The sequence below is a fragment of the Cervus canadensis genome, chromosome 32, assembly GCF_019320065.1.
Source record: "Cervus canadensis isolate Bull #8, Minnesota chromosome 32, ASM1932006v1, whole genome shotgun sequence".
Classification (NCBI taxonomy): domain Eukaryota; kingdom Metazoa; phylum Chordata; class Mammalia; order Artiodactyla; family Cervidae; genus Cervus; species Cervus canadensis.
Genome location: NC_057417.1, coordinates 32343156 through 32358967, shown reverse-complemented (window position 1 = coordinate 32358967; position 15812 = coordinate 32343156). Strand labels below are relative to the sequence as shown.

The following is a 15812-nucleotide window of genomic DNA, read 5'->3' as shown; positions in this document are numbered from 1 at the left end:
CTTCCGGAAGCTGACTATATAACAGGCACCAGAAGTCCTGGCTGGTGGGGGTGGGGAGGGGACTCAATGAGATCAGGGTGGGTACAAAAGGTCTGCTAAACAGAGAAGGGCTCAGAGGACTTTATCATAGCCCAGACTGGAACATGGACCAGCAAAGCCCCACGGCCCCAGGGCCTTTGCACCTCAGCCCAGAATCCATTCCTCCTTCCAGATATCTAGAAGTTTATCTGTTTACTCCCATCTGTACATGCCTCACCCCTTCTCTTACAGTCTAGGTGATGCCGCCTTCCCTAACCAGGGCTGTCTTGAACTGCAACCCACCCCGCCCTCCACGCCCTTTCCTGAATTATTTTTTCCCTCATGCTTATCACCACTTAACAGACCATATCCATGCTAGTTCCTTCTTTACTGTAGTTCCTTGTATATTGTCCCTCTCCACCCACTGGAACAGGAGTCGGCAGGCTTTTTCTTGAAAGGGACAGATAACAAAAACTTCAGGCATTGCAGGCCTATTCTGCCTGCCTGACAATACTTAAAAGGACTGGGCTTTGTCCCAATAAAACTTTATTTACAAAAACCAGGAGATGGGCCGGATTTGGCTGCAGTTTGCAGACCCATGCATTACAGTGAAGGTTTACTCCATCCCCGGAACCCCCCTCCCGGACCCCCCACTGTACACAGTAGGTGCTCAATTAATATTTATGGGTGGGAGGGGTGGGCAAGGTCATGATCAGCTAGGACTGAATGAAGGACGAAGAGGAGACTTTCTCAGGCCCCACTGTACAGCCAGAGGACAGTTTCCACCCTTCATTTGATTCTGTCTCTAAGCCACCCCCCCCCAGCCCCACCATCAACTCTGGGGGTGGGGGGTGGATTCTTATCCCTTTTATAGAGGAAGAAATAGGCTCTGACCCCGAAATCTACACTTTTCCACTCAGCCACACCACCCAGACTCAAGACCCTGTTTTCATCTTTTTACTCAAGAACCCTCCCCAACCAAACACAGAACAAACATGTTTCTTTTTTCCCCTTCCTATCTTAAAAGGTTTTGGCCTCACAAAGGAAATTACATCCCTTAAAGATGTCACCAAAGGCTATCTGAACATCTCATGAGCCCGATCAGATCAGGGTTATCATCTGAAAAAAAGAGCCCGTTCTAGCCCAGAGCATGGACATGTGACTTAGCCGTTTCTATGACAGCGGTGGAAAATAGTTTGAGGACCCTCTGGATAAAATAACCTTCAGACTCCCATTCACCCAAGAGACTTCTGGAATATCTAGGCGGGAGAAGGGGTTAATGCTCTATCTTATAAAGAAAAAGCCTTATCATTCAGTAAAAACCCCGAGCAAGTCACAGATGAAGAACAGTAAATAACATCAGAATTCAGGTAAAGGCATCGCTATGAGACAGGATGACATCATATTTATCTACCAAATCAGCATATTTTTGGTTCAGTTGTGGGGAGGGTGGGGGTGGAGGTGAGCAACCCAGGGGGAGTAAGGAGGGAGCCAACATCCTCAGCTTTTGGAAATAAATCAGCAGATTATCAAAAGCCCGGACCCATTTCCGAGGGCCCCTCCTGAGAATGCCCACTGCAGCCAAACTGACCCAGAGATGTAAAGCAATCCCAATCCAAACCTCAGTGGGGCAGAGGGGTGTGCTGGGTGGGGAAGGATGGAAACCGAACACCTGTCTCTAAAATGACATAGAAATTGAAAGCAGGGTGAAAATTTGTAGAGATTCCGGCGTACCCATGTTCATAGGAACATTATTCTTACAACAGCCAAAAGGTGGAAGCAACCCAAGGGTATATCAGATTAAAAATTTTTTAAATGTGGTCTATCTTTATTCAGCCTTAAAAACAAAGGAAATTCTGACACCTGACCCCACGTGGATGAACCCTGAAGACAGGATGCTAAGTGAAATAAGTCAGTCAGGCATGAAGGGCAAATATTGTTACAATGATTGCACGTCTAGGAGGTCCCTGGAGGAGTCAAATTCATGGAGACAGGCAGTGGGTGCCAGGCGCTGGGGGAGGGGGACTGGGAGTTAGTGTTTACGGGGGAGAGAGTTTCCATTTGGGACGGGAATGTCCTGGAGATGGATGGGGTGACGGTCATGCAACAGTGTGAAAGCCCTTAATGCCACTGAACCGTCCACGTAAAAATGGTTAGAATGCTAAGCGTATGTTCTATGTACTTTACCAGTTAAAAAAGCAAGTGATACAGAGACAAAGTCAAGAAGGCAACACTGCCTTCCGGATGAAGGAAAAGGCGGGAGGACTTCGGTTTCTGCTCTTGTTCATTCGCTCAGTTGAGTCCCACTCTGCGACCCCATGGAGACGTAGGTTATCAGATGCCCCCAACAATGCAGCCGTCGTGGCATGGGCATGTGGGTAGAGACAAACGGGACTAGGGGACCGGAAACAGGCCCCCAGCACACGAGGTGGAGAAAGATGGTCTTTTCGATAAACACGGCCGGGCCCCTTGGCCACCCATCTGGGAAAAGCCATGAATCCCGACCCCCTCCACACCATACATAAAAACCCACTCCAGGAGCACAGCAGAGCCACACAGGAAAGACACAAGCTTCCAGAAGAAAACACGGGACAAGTCCTTCGTGGATCAAGGGCAGCCAAGGCTTTCTTAAAGACCCCAGAGAAAGCACTGACCATGAAGGGAAGACCGATATACTGAAGTCTATGAAAATGAGGAACATCTATTCGTCACGTCACACTATTGGAAGGATGAAAACGTGAACCACCTCGTGGAAAAAGACCTGTGCCCTGGGGATTTCCCCTGTGGTCCAGTGGTTAAGACTTCGCCTCCAATGCAGGGGGTGCAGGTTCAAGCCCTGGTTGGGGAACTAAGATCCCACATCCCTCGTAGTCAAAAAACCAGGACATAAAACAGAAGCAATTATTATAACAAATTCCATAAAGACTTTAAAAATTGTCCACATTAAAAAAAAAAAAAGACCTGTTGCCCCCAAGGGAGGGCTTGTATATATAAAGAGCACCTGCAAATCAATAAGCAAAAGACAGACAACTCAATGTAAAAACTGGCAAGCTTCAACAAGAGAATGGCAAAGTATGTCTGAGTTACCAATAAATCCTCAACAAGGTACTCAGCCTCTTAAACCATGGAGAAAGTGTGAATGAAAACTTCTACACACCCACCGGAAGGGTTAACATGTCAGAAAAGTTAAAATGGACAATATGAAAAATACACAACCAGAGGGGACATAAATTATTAGTGCAACTGTTCTCGAAGAGTTTGGCAGACTCTAGACACCTTTCTGACCCAGCAAGGCCCTCACAGGTATGTAGAGAAAAGATTGCAAGCTGGAATTCAGAGATCTTCCCCACTAGTAATCACCAAAACTGGGAAATAACCCAAATTCCAACAATGAGCTGGATAAACTGTGACAATGTCATAGGAGGGAACCCGTTCAGCGAGAGAAGCCACTACAGCAACCAGAACAGGGTAAAGCTCGCGACCTCACAGGGAAGAGAACACACTATATGCTTCCACAAACGTGAAGGGCACCGGTTTCAGCCACAGTAAGGGTCACCTTGGGACAGGACGCCTGGGTTTCTTTCTTAACCTGTTTCCATTGGTGAAAAAACTAACTGAACTGTACATGTATGATCCCTGCTTATTTCTGTGTGTCCCTTAAGCCCCAATAAAAAATACCCTTTAAAAAATTGAGGGCAGAGGGCGGATCTGAACACAAGCGTGCAAAGTGCTACCTTCTGAGTAATTTCCATGAAACTCTGACATGCACAGAACTTGCAAAATCCAAAGCAAACAAATAAATAAAAAATGAGCCCCGAAAGGAAAAGGGGAAGTGAAAGAAAAATTTTTTTTCATACCCACTACCTCTGCTACCCTGGTGGTTCAGAGGTTAAAGCGTCTGCCTGCAATGCAGGAGACCCGGGTTCAATCCCTGGGTAGGGAAGATCCCCTGGAGAAGGAAATGGCAACCCACTCCAGTATTCTTGCCTGAAGAATCCCATGGACGGAGGAGCCTGGTGGACTACAGTCCATGGGATCACAAAGAGTCGGACAGGACTGAGCGACTTCACTTTCACTTTCACCTCTGCTAAGCCCCTGGCTCTCTTGCCAGAGAGCTCAGGTCTGGCCCCTAGATCCCACACTTCCTGGCTGTGTGACCTTGGGGAGGTGACACAACCTCTCTGAACCTAACTTTCCTTCAAAGTAAAACGGGGAGTTCCCCTGTGGACTAGTGACTCCAGGCTTTCACTGCCACGGCCTGGGTTCAATCCTGGGTCGGGAAACTGAGATCCCGCAAGTTGTGCAGTGTGGCTAATAATAATCATGCAAAGCTCTCCCCTTCTAAAAATGAAATTAAAAATAAGTAAAATGAAGGGCAGGCAGGAAAGGAAGAAATCTGTGACTGGGGCCATGCCTGTCTCCTCCATTTGGCGTCACTCCCCTTTCCCGGAGGACGGTGACCCCAGACAGACCAGCAAGGCTGGGGGGTCAGAGCGAGAGGGTAGGGGGGGACTTACCCTGCACGTTCTTGCCGCTGTGACTGGCCCACAGGACCCGTGGCCACGGCCGACGTCCCCAGGCTCCCATCCCTACGGTAACTGGCTGAGAACCGTATTTCTCCTCTAATCTAAGCAGAGGCTTACAAGCCAGATCAACCTGCCCCGCCCCCTCTAGGTGGGGAGGGGTCCGGCTGGGCCTGAGGGCAGGCCCGAGGGAGGCAGGAGGAGCTTTATTCATCCAGCTCCCCGATCCAGCCTCCCTCCCCTCCAGCTGGAACCTGCCAGGACGCCCTGACGGTCAGATCCCGAAGGGCACCTTTTAGTCGCTCAAGACCTCCCAGCCCCTCCCCAGCAAGAGTAGGGCGATCTGGGTGGAACCCCAGCCCCTCCCCCAGCCCAGAACCCACCACAAGCCCAAAGTAGAGGCCCAAATCTAAATAAGGGAGTCCCCGGGCAGCCGAGTGGTCCAGGCCTCAGCCCGGCCAGTGATATGCAAATATATCCAGCCCAGCCTCGCCCCAGGGCTCCAGACGTTCCCAATTCGAAAGCAATTATAGAGGATTTCCCCATTGATTTCTCTCCCCCCCCAACCGAGGTCCCAGCCGAGAGGAAGTAGAGGCAGGGATGGAGGGAGGGCATTCTAGGAACCGTGGGGGCGTCTGTCCCAGCGGGGACGGCAGAGACAGAGAGGGACAGGGTCTCTTGGGCACCCAGGAGGACAGGGGGCTGGCTCCCACGGAGACCGAGCAGGACAAATTCTGTCCCAGGCTCTTCCCTGGCCGTCCAGGGGTCAGGACTCCCGCGCTTCCCCAGCAGGAGGCAGGGATTCGTATCAGGTTGGGGAACCGAGATCCCTCCCTCTTGCGGCACAGCACAGCGCTCCCACCTCCAAAAAAAAAAAAAAAAAAATCCCCTCCCTAATGCTGGAAGGTCACAAAAGTAACAGTAACAAAGTTTAAAAAGAGAACATGTTGATCACTAGGGAGCCCTTGAGGGGCTTGGCTAGATTCTCAGGGCTGGTGTGGGGACCAAAACACAAATGCAACCAGAGTACAACTCTTCATCCTTGAAATGTACACTCAGTTCTTGGAAGAGGGGCGGCCAGTGTTCAATTCCCTGCAGCCAGTTAGGGCTCCTGCCTGAGAGACAGAGAAAGACAGCAAGGACCTGCAGACTCCGTCAGAAAGTTCCACAAAGGTCAACGAGTCCCACACTTGGATCCCAGTCCCATCAGCTTGTTAGCATTGCTTGCTTTTTTTTTTTATGATGTACATTTTCTAAAATATTTTACTTATGTGGCTGCTCCGTGTTTTAGTTACCAGAATCTTTGAACTTCATTGTGCCGTGCAAGATCTAGTCCCCAGACCAGGGATGGAACCCGGACCGACCCCCTGCATTGGGAGCTCAGGGTGTTGACCAGTGGACCACCAGGGAAGTCTGGAGCTCATGTGCTTGACTATTATGTGGTTCTAAAAGATTTTAAGTACTTGTAAAAGGGAAGACTGAAAGTTCACATACAAAGAACAAGAATCAAAATAACATCACACCCTCAAAGAGCTGCACTGGAATTTAGGAGGTGGCATTGTAATTCCTTCAAATAATTTCCAAACTGCCAGTCAAGCGTGAAGGTAGAGTAAAGACATTTTCAGGTACATGAGGCCTCAATAAAATGGGCCTTCCGTCTACCCTTTCATAGAATGCTACTGCAAGATATGCTCCAGCAAAACAAGGAAGTAAAGCAGAAAAAAACGTAGGAATGAAAATCAGGAAACAGGAGATGCAACACGGCACAAAGGGACAGTGAGTTTGAACAGACCTAAGCACCAGGCAAACCAGACTAGAGCAGGAAGACAAAGTGCAGAACGGAAATCCCAGGAAAAGAAAGAGGCGGTTCATCCAACAGATCTAACCAAATGAAAAGTACGCCAAGAAACGAGGAGACAGAGATTCCAAGAAAGCTCTGCAAATGAGGGGTGGGGGTGGGGGTGGGGATGCAATTAATAACTCAAGGAAATAAGAAATGAATTTTATCATACCACATGACTCAAATATCAACAATATTTACAAACCCAAAGCCGGAATAATAAAACTGGTTTAAATAAAATTGTATTTCACAAATATTGGGAGGAGAAAGGAAGTGGAGATGGAGGCAGGGGAGACGGTGAGGCAACAAAACAATAAACATTTACTAAGTGCTTATTATTTCCCAGATACTGTTCTAATGCTTTACACGTATTAACGATTCATGATGTAGATACTATTATTATCCTCATTTTACAGATGAGAAAACCAAGGTAGGAGAGGCAAAGAAACTTGCCTTTGGTCTCATGCTAATATTAATAAATGGGAGTCAGAAAAGAAATTTGGACAGGCTACGCAAAATCCTCATCTTCCATAGGAGTCAGTAAAGAATCTCAAACTCTAAAAAATAACCAGCAGTAGGTTATTACACAGAAATATGGATGAAAAGGCCAAAAGAAATAGCCAAGAGAATTAAAAGGGGGCACCAGGAATGGGGAGACAGAAGGCAAGAGATCGCTGGTTTTCTTTATAATCCTAACAACACTATATGACATTTTCTTTTTTTAATATTTATTTATTTGGCTGCACTAGGTCTTGACTGCAGCACTCAGGATCTCTGATCTTCTCTGGGGCATGAGGGATCTTTCTAGTTGCAGCACACATGATCTTAGTTCCCTGACCACGGGTCAAACCCGGGCCCCCTGCGTTGGGAGCACAAAGTCTTAACCACTGGCCCACCATGGAAGTGCCCCCATCTGACTTTTCAAATGATACCTAACCTTTACTCTAAAGTTTATACCAAGCATAATGCAGAAGTATACACTTTTACTGGGTGAATTTCACAGGATGCAAAGTATTCCTCAATACAAATACAGAAAAAAAAAAAATTTAAGATGCATGCACAATTAGATACTACTACTGAGTCACCAGAATGAATAGAATTTAAAGCTACTGACAATCTCACCGGCTGGCAAGACGGAATGGATCGTACAACAGTGCAACCATTGGAAAGCTCACCGATACAAAAGCTGAAGTCACACACACTCTGTGACTCACCAATTCCAGTTCTAGACAATACACACACACACACATATATATATCCAAAGAAATGTGCACCTATATGAGCCAAAAGGCCATGCTCATACCAGCACTATTCATAGTAAATACTGCAAACAACCTAAACGTCCATCAGCAGAGGTGTGAGTGAATACTATACAACAACCAGAAATCAGTGACTGCTTCACGCCGCAGATACGGGCGAATCTGACACACCCAGCATGAGTGAAAACAGCCAGAGATCAAAGATGACAGGCTGCACAATTCCATTTACAGAAAGTTCAGACACAGGCAAAAAAAAAACTAAGGTACAGAAATGAGTCTGGGGATGGGAGTGGAGAGTGACTGGAAGAGCGCAGAGGACAGCCTCTGGATGTAGGAAATGTCTTGACCTTGAGCTGGCTGGTGGTGAGGTGGGTGTGTTCTACACACCCATTTGTAGGATTTGTGAAAGGACAAGTACTGACTATTGGAGACTGAAGCGTTTTACAGAATGTTCACTACACCCAAAAAGAAGAATAATAAAAATGATGTGTTCCAGTTGGGACCCTGGAGTCTAAGGAGCCCGTGGAGCATCCAGAGGGGCCAACAACACCCTGGAGGCCCTCGGGGAGGACCAGACTAGAGCTGGGGATTCACTGGTGAATGACATATTCTAATTACAGCAATCACTTTTACTGCCACTTCTAGAAGCAGAGGGCTATTTGTGTGCTAGGCACTTCAGAGCCACTAAATGAACCCATTTCATAGATAAGAAAACCGAGGCTTAGAGTCATCACCCAGCAAGGGGAGGAGGAAAACACCGAAACTCCAGCAATCCAGCCTCGGTCCCTAGGCCCTCCAGCCTTCAGCAGTTATCTGGAGATTGCAGAGCCCCAGCTGGTGTATGGAGACCCAGACCATACACAACTATTCATGACAGTGTGCAAAGCAGGTTTTTCACTCTGGGCTGAGGGTCCATCTCTTCGTTACCTGGGATGCAGATGGTGAATGCATTCGTAGCCTGCAGCGGTGGTAAGCTTTTATGATCCCCACTAAATGGCCTTGACGTCCTCTAAAGTCAAATGCCAGGCCTCTGCGGGCAGCTGGTGCAGCCAGGACTCTAGCCCTGGGGGGCCAAGGCTGACCACTGGTCAGGGCCCCACCCCACCCCCAAGCCCCTGGGCAGGCCTAAGGCCTATACCCTCCAAAGTTGGGCTGGGAAGCGGACAGGGTAGGTTCATGACAGGACCCCATGTGACCAAAGACAAGTGTTAAGGGACCTGGTGGCAGGTCAGTAAGATCAGACTGCAGACCGGTCCATGCCAGGGGCCAAGAGCAACCAACCTGGCCACGTTCAAATCAAGAATGCTCCATCACCGCTATCTCCTCAAATCCGCTCCTCCCCATTCCTGCAAAAGCAGCACTGACCAAAAACCCCTGTCTGTTGTCCTCCTTATCAGCCCCTCCACATCTATCTCCGAGGCCCCACCTTCCCAAGGCATCACACCCCAGCCCTCCCCTCCAACCCCCCTCCTGGGTCTCCATCATCGTCCTGATAGCCTCCTCATCATTGACAAGTCCCCGGCTTCTCTCCGGTCTACCAGTCTCCAGCAATCCAGACTAACTTTGTTAAACGACTCCCTGGCAATAATTTCAAAGGAAAGTCTGAACTAGTACAGCGAACAAACAATCCAACTGCCCTATGACCTCCCTGAGGTTCAGCAACTATGAACCGCTTTCTCACCCGACGTGTTATCTGAAGTCATCTGACTTATCGGCGTCTCCCACATCTCAACATTTAAGATGGTTTTTTTTCCTCTTCCTGAGCCATTCCTGAGCCTCCGCTGCAGACCTCACACCCCCTGCCCCTGAACGTTTCTCGTCCCGAGAGCAAGGCCGCTCTCTTACATAATCACAGTACGACTTCGTGAAACGTGATCCTGACTGGGTGCTATCGGCTAATCTACAGTCCATATTCCAATTTCGTCAATTGCCCCAGTGATGTCCTTTAGAGCAATTTCTTCCCTGATCCAAGATCCCATCCAGGGCCACAGAGGGCCTCCTGCTGTCGGTTTTTCGTCTCCTCTGACCAGGAACAGTCCGCAGCCTTCATCTTGCCTTCCACGACGTGTTTTGTTTAAGAGTCCAGACTGGTGCCATAAAATGTCCTCAACTTGAGTCACTCCCTGCATTTAAAACCCTCCACTGCCTTCTCACTCCTCACAGTTTGAAATTCCAAGACCTCATTACTGGCCTTCAGGGACCTGCAGGGTCCCATCGCCTCCTCTTTCCCTCCTCCCATTCCTCACCCCCACCAAGCTCCAGCTTTTCTCAGAGCTCCAGCCAGTCACCACTCTGGCCAAAAAGAGACCCTCGGCATTTTCCTTCTTTCACAGTCTCTATCTCTCATTAAAATGACTTCCTTGGCTGACTTATGTTTACTGCCTGGTCCCGCACACTAAGACGGGAGATCCAATGACAGCAAAGACTTCTGTGTCTGGTCACCACGGCCGGAGCGGTGCCTGGCACGCAGGAGGCCCTTGGAAATCCCTCTGCAGAGCAAATGAACAAGTGAGGAAAGAAGAAAGCGTGGGGTTGAGAGCTAAAGAACCAGGGGGCTCAGAGAGGAGGGGAGGGCTGCAGAGGCCCTTCCAGATTCTAGAACCTCCCTCAGGCCTCCCTCGGGCCTCTGCCCAGAGGAGGATGCACCCAGCAAATCTCCCTTATCTTGGGGATCGCATCACTCCACCAGCCAGTCCCACTGATTAAGCTTTTTAAATCAATCCCAGTAGGCTGACAGGCTGGATTCCAGAGATAGAGCTGATCAGACCCTGGAGAAGGCCCACAGCCAGCTATTGTCCACCGATCAGTCCAAAGTGCAGGGCCTGATCCTGGGTTACTACCTTCACATTCACATAGCCTCCAGGGGCCAGGCCCAGGTGTGGGGGCAGGGAAAATAAACATCTAAACACAATATCCTGCTAACAGCTCTTTAATTGCAATGGTGAGGAGGACTGAATCCAGGCCTCCCAAACCCAGAGCTGAGGGGCTGGCCGACCAGGTGTTTGTCACTTACTTGTCCATTTCACCAACTGCTGTGAACATTTCAGGGCTCACACACCTCACAGTACTCAAGGATACTGGGAAGAGAACCGGGACTCTCTATCCCAAGCCCCATCTATTCCTGATTTCACCTCCTCTTGAGCAGAACAAGGAGTCACCCCTCTTCACCCAGACTTCATCTCCTCCCTGAAGACCCTCCCTCGCCACAACCCCCCTGTCACTACCTGCCTGAATGGGGTCCCAGCCACCCCCACCACCCCCCAGCCAGGGGGCCCTTCCAGCTCTGAGCTCTCCCCACTCGGCCAGCTCCCTCTTGCCTTGGAAAGCTGGATGCACCCGGAGTTCCCACCCACAAGGAGTCCAGAGGTAATTCGGCCTCTCCGGCTGTGTGACCCCGGGCAAATAGCTCAGCCTCTCCAGGCTTCCCAGCACAAAAATAAACAAATAATGAGGCAGATAACGCTGGCGAGACTTAGCTGACAGCCAAGAAGGTGATGCCCGTTGAAAGAGAAAATTTAGCACCTGCACCCCGCAAGAAGGGCGGAGACGGTTCCCGGTGGAGGAATTTGTAATGCGGCCCCACCCCAAACAGTGAATGGGGAGCCGCTCCCCACCGCCTGGCTAATGGGATTAGCCCCGGGTTTGCTCTGGGCGTTCGCTTGGGGTCCCTAGGTCTCAGCATGGCCACCGTGCTGAGACGGTGCGGGGAGCGAGAGCCAGCGTCAGCCAGCCAGCCACCCTTCCCTCCGCGGCCGCAGCGGCCTGAGCGGCGGCCTCCGCACCGTGCCCGGGCCGCGCTTCCCGCGCCGGACTGTTTCCTCCATGACCTCAGCCGCCGAGCACGCAGAACTCAGGCCGCTCCTAACGTACAAGGCGCCAGCACAAGCCTCTGCAGCCACCTCCCGCTGGACTTCCCCGTCCGGCCTGCCCCTTCACCAAGCCACTTCGCCCCGTGCCTCAGTCTCCCCATCTACCTAATGGGCACCCAATGGGTCTGTCTGGCTGCTGCTGCGGTTGGGCTCAGCGCGCCGGCCTGGTGCGCGCACGCAGGGGCCCCCTGGAGCCGCGGCTATTTTCCCTCGGCTTCTGGTTAAAAGACTTGGCGGCTGCCAGGCCCGGCCCAGACTGGAGACCAAAGGCTTGCGGCGCCCTTTCCCAAGCCTCTGGAAGGCGAGGGAAGGCCCCGCCCGTCAGAAAGACCCCGTGGTCTGATTCCAGCACCCTGCCACCTCCCCTGGCCGGGCCAAGCGACCCCCGGAGCGCAGACACAAAAATGACCGCGGCCTCTGGGGGCGTGCGCAAAGGGGGGCAGCCCTGGCCCTTCCTCTGGCTAGGGTCTCCGGCACCCCTCCCTGGCCCGCAGTGCACCACTTGGGAGAAAACCCTGGCCCTCATTGTGGCAGCTCTTGGGGGACACGCGCGCCCCAAGGCCACGACCCGGTTCCTTGCCCCCCCCCCCCCACACACACACACACGTCCCCCGCCCCCCGCAGGCAGGGATCTTCGCGCGCGCGCCCCTCCCCCGCCTGGTGCCTCACAAAGGCCCTTTGTCCCTCCGAGCCCTGGAACTCAGGTTCCTGAAAAGTTTCAAGAGAAAAATCAAAGGAAGAGGCAAAAAAAAAAAAAAAAATAGAGCGCTGCGGAGCGGGCAGGGTTGGTGGGGCAGGGCCACGGCGGCCCAGGTGTCCCTTCCAAGACCCCAAGGCCAAGGGAGCGTCCTGGGGTCCCGGAGAACTCACAAGAGTCCTGGACTACACTTGGTGGTAGGAGAGATGGGTTTTTTTTTTAATTTAAAAGCCGAAGCGTGGGACGCCAGGCACAGAGGCTGAAGGCAGCGGGAGAGCAGGGTCTGGGTTTCCTGCAGCGGCCGAAGGCAGGTCTGGGGGTCCCGGCGTTTGAGGTCCCCCTGCCAGAACGCAGCGGCTGAGGCAGGCTTGCCCCTCTCCCGCGCGGTCCCCACCGAGCCTGGGCAGCCCCGCTGGGGAAACGGCAGGATCCAGCGGGCCTTCTCCGCCCGCGCTTCCATATCAGACCCAGGGTGTTCCCGCCGCGGATCGTGCCGGGCCGATCGGCTCCCGCGCCGCTTCTGTCCCGAGCTTCAGGATGGCGGCCGCCCAGTGTCTGCATCCCTGCGGCGGGGCCGCCGGCCTTGCTGCTGGAGAATAAGGGGTCTCCAGGGCCCGCCTTCTGCCCTCTTCCCGGGGTACGGCTCCTGCCACCGTTCCCCGCGGACGCGGGGTCTTCTCAAGGACAGCCGGCCCGCCCGCTGAAGGCCGAGTCCCCAGTGTTGGGGGTCTCTGTTCTCTTGCCCACCCACACCCCACACACACCAAGCGCCCGGACTAGCTGGAGACCCCACAGGAGAGACCAGAAGCTAAGGCCCAACCCCGGACGCACGGCGCCTGAAAGGACATTTGCCAAGAAAAGCATTGCAGCTCTGGTGCAGACGTCTCCAAAGGGTGTGGAGCGGGGTTTGTTCTTTTCTCGCCCAGATTTTGAAAACTCCAGTCCAGGCTCCAACTGCAGGAGCCCCGGGTTTGGAATCGCCCCTGGGGGCTCCGATTTCGGCCAATTCGACTGCCTCGGGAGAGCCGGACGCGCTGGGGAAGGCTACAGAGTCCAGCGCCCCTGTGCGTCAGGGCCTCCAGACTGACCTCTGCCCCGGGCGAAGAGACCCCCTGGGCCTGCCCATACCCCGTGGGCAACCTGTGTACCAGTCGGGGGAGAAGGAGGGGCCGAATCCCCAGTGCGAGCGCGGGGATGGGGGAACAGACCTGGTAGCTTCCCCGGGGCCGGCCTCCCCCGCAGGATCCCGAGGGGACAAGAGGGGGCGGGCACTGCATAGGGCACTTACCCGGGTGCGGGTGCAGGTTGAGGCCGGCCATGTACTTTCCGGGCGGCAGCGGGCCGGGCAGGCCTGAAGCGGGCAGGCGTCCGGCCGTGGCCGCGCCCACGCGGTGGCTGTCCATGGCCAGGCCGGACAGCAGCGGCGGCGGGGGGCCGTGCACGGACCGCGGGGGCCCGAAGTCTCGGCCATCCATCCTCCGCGGGAGTGCCGCGGCCAGCCCCCCACCCGGCCCGCGGGCCTCGTTCAGTGGGACCTAAAAGTTCGGCGTCGGCGTAGTCCCAGAGTCCTCGGGCGGCGGGGGCTCCGCGGCGTGCATGGCGGCGGCGGCGGCCAGCGGGGCTTGCGCTCGGCTGCGGGCCGGCGGCCCGAGGCGCACGGCCGGCCGGCGATGGGGCCCCTCCGGGCGGCCAGGCGGAGCGGCGCGAGGCGGCGCACAAGGCGTCTTGGCGGGGAGAGGAGACGGGCCGCGGAAAAAACAAGAAGCGGGGGAGAAAAGAAAAAGGAGGGGGGGGAAAAAAAAAAACAAGTTCAGAAAGTCGTCTTGCCGTTCGGGACTGGGGGCTACCGAAGAGGCCAGAAATGAAACCGGGAGGAGCCCCTTTTCCATAAAAAGTTCAATTCCATGCTCCTCCCTTCCGCGGCTTCAGGCTCCTGCGCACCCGGCTCAAAAAGTGCCCAGCCCGGACTCTGCTTCGGCCGCTCACGGGTGCTCCTGAAACTGGGGAAGGCCCTTCGGCCGCGCCCGGAGCGCCTCAGTACAAACCTCCGAAGTGTGTTGGATTCCTGGGCGTCACATGCTCCAGGGTTTCACACCGTGAAACCTTCCCGTGAGCGGTGCGAAATGTCTCCCTAAACACTATGTCACTATCTGATCCGAAAAGTTTAATATTTAACCTTTGGGGACCCTTGTCTTCCTTTTCTGAGTTTGGCTTCCCTGAGCTCGCCCCAAGCCGCGGGATTAGTTTTTTTCACGACAGAGGGTACTAAGTGGGTTTCTTATTTTTAAAAGAGATTCATCGCCCCCTCTCGCCACCCCCCTCGGGCCACTGAGTCGTACAGTCTAAGTCCGAGGACCGGAGACGTGGCATTCTCGCCTGAGGACTGGAAAGAATCCTTCAAAACAAGCTTTGGTTTCATTTTCCAACGCCCTGGCCTGGGAATCTTGCGGCCGTAGGACGTGGCCTAGCGCGGGGGATTTGGGGGGCATCAGAGAGGAAGGGAGGCATTCAGGGGTCTCGCTCCTACCCTAGAGCTTGCCCCCCGACCCCAAAAATAACCTACAAAGAAAACCTTGGCGGCGCGGGCCGATGGAGGGGCGCCTCCCCCAGCGTTGGGCAAATCCCCGCGTAGTTCCAGTTTAAAGCTGTTTGTTTAAAAGATTTGCCGATTCCCGTGGGGGCGGGAGGGGGTCTAGGAGCCAACCCTACCCTCGCCCTCCGTCTGCCCGCGGCAGCTCGGATTCCTGATTCCAAGAGGCTGGGACGCTCCTAGAGCCGCCGATCTCGCCAAAGCCACCGGGCTCACGGCTGCCCGCCCTGCGCCCCACGACCGGCTGGCTCCCAGGCCCCGGACCTGCAGACCCTCTCAGACACAAACCCTCCGGGGTCCTCCAGACTCCCTCCCCAAGTTTGCTAAGGGTGCTTATTTTAACCCGGTTTTGGTTACAAACACCCGCTCCCTCCCATCAGGGTCTGGTTACCAGATCCGCGTTTACTTTGGAAAAAATCTAAGATCGCCACATCCGAAGATACATGTCTTAAGGAGGCGATGAGCTTTCCGTGATTTTTTTTTTTAATGTTCTTTGTGTACCTTTCCTTTAAAAGCCAGCGCTTCGGGGCATACCCCAGCGCCCCACTTTGGGGAAGTCGGGGTGAAGCCCCCCGCAACACCCTTGCTCTGGCAGAGAAGCTGGTTCGGCCATCTGCGGGCTCTGCTGCGTTCTCCCTACTTTTCTCCCCCTCTTAAATGCAGTTAAAATGGCTGAATTCCGGCTTTTAATTAAAAACAGCCTATAATCGAAAACGTCTAGGCGTCCCTGGCTCCCCCGCCGCCTGCCGGGAACCGAGAAGGGAACCGACGCCCCTCGGCCGGGCTGGGCGGGCTAGAGCCGGGCTGGGGGCTCAGGTGGGTGCCCGGGGTTCAGGGACTCGCCCCCACCCCTCCCGGGGCGCCCCACCATGCCGGCCCTGGTCCCCCCGATTCTGTTCTCCGGAGCTGGAGAGCTGCGGGAATCCCCGGCGCACCCCGAGGGAGAGGTGGGGTGGGGGCCATCTGGAGAAGTTTGGAGACCATCGTGCCCGGCCAGGGGCAGGCGGGCGGCCCGG

The 15812-nt window shown here is 53.8% G+C and overlaps 1 protein-coding gene across 4 annotated transcripts in view; it reads right to left on the bottom strand.

The window, feature by feature from the left end:
• Positions 1-13830, bottom strand: part of TNRC18 (trinucleotide repeat containing 18) — a 78913-nt gene extending 65083 nt beyond the window's left edge. For all 4 annotated transcript variants that reach the window (XM_043455884.1, XM_043455886.1, XM_043455885.1 and 1 more), the window contains exon 1: positions 13495-13830. In XM_043455884.1, coding sequence (XP_043311819.1) covers positions 13495-13681 — 187 coding nt within the window. In that variant the 5' untranslated portion in view covers positions 13682-13830. The remainder of the gene's footprint in view (positions 1-13494) is intronic.
• Between the last annotated feature and the right edge of the window lie 1982 nt (positions 13831-15812).